We start from the raw sequence: 8,662 nt of genomic DNA, 5'->3' as shown, positions 1-8,662 counted from the left end.
AAGAAATAGATTGAAACATCAAAGACTAAATGATTTAATTTTTATAAACTACAATCTACGATTAAAGCATAGATAAAGATGGAAGTTATAAATGTTTTTAATAAATAAGAATTTTATTACAATTTTATAGTAGTTATATACTTAATTTGATTTCTTTGATCTCATTAAAGGAGCTAATTGAATAAAAAGATAAGTTTTGATCCTATTGATTATAAATCTATTGACAAATTGGACTTTTGGATTGCTGAAGAAGAACAAGTGCCATCTCTAAAGTTTGATGTTGATGATGTCACTAATTTGGAAAGTGTTATGCATAATGAGAATGTTGTAGCTCTATCATCTTTTGAGAGAGATAATGAAGGTTTTCACTTACTAACATGTCTATATTATATAATATATAATTATTTTTTACACATAAGATTAATGTTAATTCTTATCATAGATAGGTAAAGAAGATATGAATATTCCAAAGTATCCACATTTGAATGATGATGTTGGAAGTAGTTATGGTTTCTCTCAGTCATCTCGTAATGTTTCAATTTCTACTCTTGAAGATTTGAATGAAATCAATGAAGATTTTGGTGTTGATTATTAGCTTTAGACTTTTTTTATGATTGAAGGATTGTAACAATGAATATTTTAAATGTTGTACTTTTAATGATGTTTTGAAGATTGTGTTGGACTTATATGTGGTATTGTATAAGATATTAAGTCTTGAAGATTTTATTTTTATTTAAATCATATTATTTTATTATGTTTGGTTTGAATTTAGGTTGACTCTCAGTTCAACCTCAGTTGAACCTTTGACCCTTGATTAATTCAATGATCGGTTTGGTTTTTAATATTGAGTAAAATAGGGATTTTCCAAGAAGCATTCAAAATTAATTTAATAATTTTTCAAAAATAAATCCAATAAAAAGTTTCTAATACTACTTTAATTTACTCACTCAAGATGAATTTGCTATTCTGGTAACATCCTATTTTCCTTTATCCTTATTAAATAGTGAGTTAATATTTTAAGTTAAAATTTTAGATATGAATTGAGGTTTAGAAGCAATATATATTTTTTTAAAAAAGGGAAAAACTAATATGGTTAAGTGTGATTAAATAAATCATGTAAATCAATTATTACTTAATTAGATATTAACTTCATGGATCCAAATTCGAATCATAGTAAAATAGGGATGTTCAAGGAAGCACACTTCAAAAATTAATTTAATAATTTTTCAAAAACAAATTCAATAAAATATCCTAATACTACTTTAACTCACACAAGACAAATTAGTTGTTTTTAATTGTAATTGCCTTTTGTTGACCTATTGTTGTGCACACAAGCCCATTTCTTCAAATCCATTTAATAGCACACTTTCATTCCTTAGTACTTATACTTTAGGAGGTTTCCTCAAATAAGTAAAATGTCATTTGACACAATCCACACATTACTACAACAACTTTGAATTTGAAAATCCAAAGTTTTATGAAATACTATTAATAGGGAAAAAAAAGTGAATGAAAAATTTTACTGAATTAAATTGGCCATCTACAAGTATAAAAAATAGTGAGCATTCTTGATATTTCTCCCAATATCTCTCTCAATTTGAAAATCTAGTTTTTTTATTTTATTGAGTTTCCCAAACTTAACTTTTCTCAAACTTGTTTAGCTTTTTTTAATTGCTATAAGTCAATATTCATATAATAAGGCTTCTTCATTGCCATATGGTTCTTTGTTGGGAAGAAATGCACCAATATGACATATTTCCGTTAGAGAACCTCTAGTTCTAACTTATTTACCAACTTCCCTTATAACTTGATCAAGTGGATAAAACTTACTATATCTCTAACTCTTGGGAGAGTATTGATTCGCTCAATCATTGTCCTATAATCATTGTTGGATTAATTCTCATTCTTATCATTCAATGAAAGATTCTTAAGAGTGATAGTAGTATTATCCTCCTTACATTCAATTGGAGGGGATCCCTCAAATTTGACATGAAGATAGATTCTTCAATAGTTAAACCCTAGAAGTCATTCCACATACACCTCTTCGATTATTAAACCATTAAGAAAAGAACTTTTCTCATCCATTTGAAAAAGTTTAAAATTTTTTGCACATGCAAATGCAAGTAATAGCTAGCCTAATAGTCTTAAGACTTGTTATAATCAATTTCATCTTCTTGATTATAACTTTTTACAACTAACTTGGCTTTATTTCTAAATATAATCCCAGTTTCATAAATTTTACTTCTAAAGACTTATTTAGCACCAATGACTAGAAGATCACTCAATCTAAGGATTACATCCCGAACTTGACTTCTCTAAAATTGGTTTAGCTCTTCCTATATTGTTATAAGTCAATATTCATTTGATAAGATTTCTTCGATGTCATATGGTTATGTGTTGGAAACAAATGTGCTAAAATGATATATTTCCCTTAACGACCTCTAGTTCTAATAATTCTGTTACCAATTCCCCTCTCACTTGATAAAGTAGATGCATAGGACTCACTACATCTCTAATCTCTTGGAAGAATATTGATTTGCTTATTCACTATCTCGGGATCATTGTTGGATTGATTTCCATCCTTATCATCTAATGAAATATTCTCAAGAGGGATAGTAATGTTATACTCTTTACTTTCAATTGGAGGAGATTCCTCAAATGTGGCATGAATAGATTCTTTAATAGTTGAAGGTTTTTTGTTAAAAAATCTAAAAAATTTACTTCTATGTGAATAACCAAGAAAAACTGCTTCATCAGATTTTAAATCAAATTTGTCCAAATTTTCTCTTCCATTATTTAAAAAAAAATTACAACCAAACAAATGCAAGTAAGAGAGATTAGTCTAGCCTCCTTATAAACTTGATATGGTGTTTTACCCAAGACTGACCTAACACAGGCTATATTGGTGATGAAGCATGTTTTACTCATTGTATTAACTCAAAAATATTTTAAGAGCTCCTTTTCATTTAACATTAATCTTGCTGTCTTCTTTAGAGTTTTGTTTTTGGTTTTTTGTCACCATACCATTTTGTTAAGAAGTTATAAGTGTCCGATCCATATTTCATAATCAATTCTCTATTCTTCTTAAAAATCAACAAATCCATAATTGTTGAATTTTCCACTATGGTCACTCCTTATATGCACAACTTTCACACCTTTTTCATTTTGAACCTTTTTGGCTAAGATTACAAAATTTTCAAAGGCATGATCCTTGTGAGAAAGAAAAATGGTATAAGTGAAACTAGAATAATCATCCACAATCATAAGAGTTTAAATATTACTACCAAGACTTTTACCCTTACTAGACCAATCAAATCCATCTAAAGAGTTTGGAGAGGTCTAGATATAGTCACCACATTTTTGCTCTTAAAAGTAGTCTTGTCTTTCATGCATGTACCATAGACTTTGTCAGCTTCAAATTTGATCTTTGGTAGCTAAATGACAATGTCATTCTTAACAAGTTTATCCAATTGCTTCATGTTCACATGTGCTAATTTTCTATGTCATAGCTATCATTTTTCACTTATAGTGATTGGGTATTTTGTGTCCATGAATCATTACCATCTAAATCAAAGATGTGCACATTTTGAATCCTCTTTCCAACTAGAATGATTTCTCTTGTCTTTTCATCTCTCACAATGCACTTGTCAAATTTAAAAATAGCTTCATAACTTTTATTACATAATTAACTTAGTTTAGGAGGTTATGACTTAAACAATCAACCAATAAAATACTTTCCTACTTACCTATTCCAAGTATTTTTTCTTTGTTTTTATTTCCAAAGGTGACAATGTGATGTTTCCTCCGTTACTTTGAAATACTTTCCAAGATGTAGGTGAATTTGGTGCTATTGCTTGACATGTGTCTTGAATAACCACTATCTACCATTTTTTACTTGTGATTCTCAAAAAAAAAATTGCAAAACAAAAATCAAGCTTTCGTAGGTATCCAAACTCATTTAAGTCCTTGCAGGTTAGTGAATCCCTTAAAATCCACTTCATATTCTCACTTGGACCATTTTTCTTGTAGAGACAAACATGATTTAGTCTTATATCCTTTCTTGTTACAGAAAGTGCAAGTGGAAAGAGAGCTTGACATACTTGTAGGAACAAGAGGTACTTGTAATATTTTTGTTTTTAAATTATCCTAATTTATCATCTTGCTTCTTCTCTTTTTCCTCTAATGTAGTCACTACTCTTTGATCATTTTAATCTTCAATTATCCTCCTTAGGTGGTGCTACTTAGTCCCTTTTGGTGATCAATTGATATGTGTTGTGTACAATTAATTCCAAGCCACCTATATATAAAACAATAAAATCAATAGAAAATGTATTTTAATAAATTTAAAATAATATTAAATAGAATTTGAAAAAAATACACAATAAATCTTAAAAATTCTCTAAAAATATTCATTTGCCCTCTAATCACAAATGTTAACCAATTATTCCAAAATATATTAAATCATATGCTAAAAAAGTCAAGATAAGAGAAGTAAAAGTGCATAAATATGTGAATTATTAGTGATGTTTTGCTATGTTGATGTGGCTTCTTAATCCCACTTCGCGCCTATGCCCTATCAGACATTGGATCTGGAGCCTTTCCATTTTTTTTTTATCATCCTTTTTTCTCAACTTCCTTAATCATAACCATTCATCAAATCTATGATTAAAACAGATTCATTTAAATGCAGTGATATCAATTGTTATGGTTAGGAAGTGGAGGAAAAAAAGATGATAGCAAAATGGAGAGGTTACATGTCTCTAAACTGCAATGTTAGAAAATCTTTAAATTAGTGAAACAATAAAAATAAACTAATAATCAATTTTCCATTTTTCAAAATAACATGGGTTTTTCAATCATTATATTATATAGAATTAAAATATATTATTAATATAAAATATATTTTCTATTTTTTAAAAAAATTGTCCGAATTTTTTCAAATGGGCCATTTTTCTGCACTTCCATTTAATACACGGCGTCAAAACATGTACATTGATTTGTTTTTTGGGTAAAAGATATTGATATTGATATTGTTTTTGTTCATTTACGACTCAAATTCCTTGCAGCATAGAGGCCCTTATCCTGCTATCAAGGGTTATTGCCTTGGGCCTTTTGCTCAGACTTTGTCTTTATAACCTTGAACGGGCCTAGGCCTGTTCTTTATTTTTTAAAAAAATTGATTTTGAACCATTTAAGTTGGGATATTGAGCACCCATCCGATCATTCTCCGATCCTTCAAATTTTCAAAATTTGAAAAGCGATAGAGAGCGAGACACAGCGATGGCGTCAGTGTCAGGAACCATGAAGGGTTTCTACCGACAGAGGAAATCCCACAAATCCTCCTCCAAATCTTCCAAGAAATCCCTCTCTCTTGTTTCCGACGTCACGCAGTCACTGTCTCCCAAAGGTATTTCTCTTCAACATTCTTCATATGTTCGATTCTCTCTTGCTCTTTTGATTTTATTGATGGGCTTTTGTTCGTGTGATGGCGAAATGTTCTCTTTTTCTTGGGCTTTTATTTTAGCATATCTTTTGGCTTCTCGTCTGTATTTGCTTTTCTGTTCCTTTTCATCAATCTAACAGCTGATGATTTTTTTCCGTGTAATTGTCCCCATTTTTTGACTTTAAAAACGGTCTTTAGAGATATCTATTGTAATTTGTAATAGTTATAGTTGCAGTCTCTAACTTCTGGGCTGTTTTCTTAATGGGTTAACAAGTATGTTTAAGAACTAAATATCTTCAATCTATACTGAAATTGAAATGTGTTTTAAAAGATTCAAGGAATAAAGAAGTTACACAAATCTTAATAAAATGTGAATAGAAATATTGAAATTAAAAAAATCATGGATTTCCAGAGTCATATTGTAATGAATAAAAGTATGACTCTGTATAATATTTTCATATGTTGATTATGGGCATGCCATGCTTTGGCACTGACCAAGTCACCTACAAATTATTATTATTTTTTGAACCAAAAAAGAAAGGAAATTCCTCTAGAATTCATCATGCAGCTACATTTACATCGCTTGAAGTTTGATATTTTGCATCTAGCTGAGAAACCCTTTGCCAGTCTCTTACAATATGTTGAATTAACAATACGAAGCTGAAATCCCATTTGGCTAATGCTTGAAGTTTAGCTATATTTGTAATGGGTAATGCTTTGCAGTGCTCAACCTCTCGGCTCAAGAGGTTAAGCTCTGTTTTCACTACAAGGTGTGCTTTCAGGCTCAAGCCAATAAGTCCTGATAGTAGAACACTCCATTGCATCACCTATTAGAAATTCTCAAATGAAAGAAACGGGCAAAATACAGATGTTTCCCATCATGTTAATGTTTTGCAATGGATCTCTTTGAAATCACATTGTTCAGGTACTGATTTCATGATATATGTTACGTAGATTTTCTGTGCATTTTCTTTTTGTTTTACTGATTTCATTTTATTCTTGATCGAATGAACATTAGTTTTGCATGACGAGAAGTTTGATATGATGGCGTAGAATGGCTGTTGTTATCTGATATATTGCCCAATACACTTCCTACTTTGTTGATAGATGATGTCAATGAGCATGAAGAGATGTTGCGTCAATTTGACATGAACATGGCGTATGGACCATGCATTGGGATGACCAGACTAGCTCGCTGGGAACGTGCCTATAAGTTAGGTTTAAACCCTCCTGCAGAAATTGAAAAGCTTTTAAAAGGCGGGAAGGTTCAGGCAGATTGCTTGTGGGATGGCCACGTTTAGAAGTTTGTATGGAATCCTCTGTTGTTTAGATTTCAGTAGATAATGGGAGTACGGGAGTAAAGTGAAAACATTCAGTTTTCGGCTGTGTTCTTCCCGCTTGTATGTTATGTCATGTCGGTTATTAAAAACAATGTTCTCGTTTCCTCTTTCCTGTTGTTATCAAAAGACAAAATCATGCATTGACTTGTAGTTTGCACTTGGTTTCTGTAATATATGCTTAGTATTTATCGAGTATTGTAGTGGTTACAAGCACATGAATTCAGATTAAAGATTTTTGTCTTCTGGATTCAAGTGAACTTGTTTTAGATATGGATAGTTAGACATATGATGTAAGATTGTGAATTTGTTTTTCCAAACCTTGAAAGTCCTTTCAATCGTGCATACTCGAATGATAATAGTTGAAAATTTTATTATTATTTGCAAATCTTGATGAGCATCTGAAATGTGAGAAGTGGGAATTGTGATATTTCTAAGGACCTAAATATTTGTGTGGCGTTAGATAGTAAGAGTTTTTGAGGTAGTGAAGATGTGGTTTGTACAGAGAGATGAGAGAACACAAGAATAGCATGGTTGAATAAAAATTAGGACTATACATTTATTTCTTTAATTAATGCTTTAACATTTCATTTGCATTTTAATAGTTCGCATCCGGCTCATTGTCCAAATTCACTTCTCATTGATTTTTCAGTGCATATTTGGTTTTCAGTTTACATTTGACAAAAGTATATTTGGGAGATTCAATTATTTTTTGGATTTGGCAAAAATACATCCCAAATGTGATTTGAATGTGTTTTTGAGGGTTATCCAAATAAGCTTTCAATGTACTTAAGTTAGTTTGCACATTTATAAAGTACTTAGACAACATTTCACATTTGGAAAGTGAAAAAGCACTTTCTAAATGCTAAAAGTACCAAATCCAAACAGGCCCTTGAATTGTCATTCTCCTTTTTTTTTGGGTGCGTGGTGAAGGAAGGGAGGAAATAAAATGTAAATACTTGATATGGTCCTTGATGTTTGATCATTTTAAACTCTTTTACTTTGTTACTTTAAACTCCTTGATGCATTTTGGGTGTGTATCAATGAGTTTGTTCAGATTACAAGTGAATGTACATCATTAATCGTTATTGATTGGAAAGTATTCGATTCTCTTTAAGAGCACAGTTTGGACGCTTATATTTACCAGTTAGTCATCTGATGTACTTAGAAACATAGGGGTAATTTGATGTCTGACTTTGAAAGTAATAAATAACATCCATGGAATTTCTCCAGCATAAGCATACATGCTTTGAGAATGAATCTGACGAGGGGCCAAAAAAAAAAAACTAGTTAACTGTAAACAAAATGGTGCGAGTCAACATAAATAATTTTTGATTGCCAGAAAGAGGAAAATGCCATGCAGCTCCTTAGGGTTTGTCTTATTCTATTATGATTGATGATCCTGATCAAACATCACTATTGGAACTTTTTTTTTTTTGGTTATAAAAGAGCAATTATATTAACAAATAAAATGGAAATACAAAATCAAAGTTTCAAAACTTAATAGTAAAAATAGAAGCAGAAAAAAAAAACAATTTATGGTTGATATAACTATAACCACACTTTTAAAAAGATACAGGAGTCAATTGCTAATGCATCTACTTTATATCTAGGTAAACAATAACTTGACCTAAATGAGGAAATAAATTTTCTTTGCCGAGCTTTAGCACCAAGTTTCCAAGTTAGATAGAGGAATCCCGATGATTTTCCCAAAAGCTATAAATCCAAAGGAGTATACTTCAAAGACAAACTGCCATGAAGATGTCAAGTGCTATCAAATTAAATCCATATGAGATGCTAAAGTTTTGTACTATACAAGGAAATGTTCACTGAATAGGAAGGTCTCTTCATTTTCATGAACTTATATATGTGAACTTCCCAA

At 30.6% G+C, this 8,662-nt stretch overlaps 1 protein-coding gene across 1 annotated transcript; it reads left to right on the top strand.

The window, feature by feature from the left end:
- The first annotated feature begins 5,216 nt into the window (after positions 1 to 5,216).
- Positions 5,217 to 6,972, top strand: LOC129306927 (uncharacterized). Its single transcript, XM_054947742.1, has 2 exons — positions 5,217 to 5,407; positions 6,551 to 6,972. The coding sequence occupies exons 1-2, from the start codon at positions 5,281 to 5,283 to the stop codon at positions 6,742 to 6,744; spliced, it is 321 nt and encodes a 106-aa protein (XP_054803717.1). The 5' UTR covers positions 5,217 to 5,280; the 3' UTR covers positions 6,745 to 6,972.
- Positions 6,973 to 8,662: the final 1,690 nt, after the last annotated feature.

Source organism: Prosopis cineraria, unplaced genomic scaffold, assembly GCF_029017545.1.
Source record: "Prosopis cineraria cultivar Desert tree isolate PC_DT_omini unplaced genomic scaffold, ASM2901754v1 PC3, whole genome shotgun sequence".
In the NCBI taxonomy this organism is placed as follows: domain Eukaryota; kingdom Viridiplantae; phylum Streptophyta; class Magnoliopsida; order Fabales; family Fabaceae; genus Prosopis; species Prosopis cineraria.
This window is presented reverse-complemented; position numbering and strand designations above follow the sequence as displayed.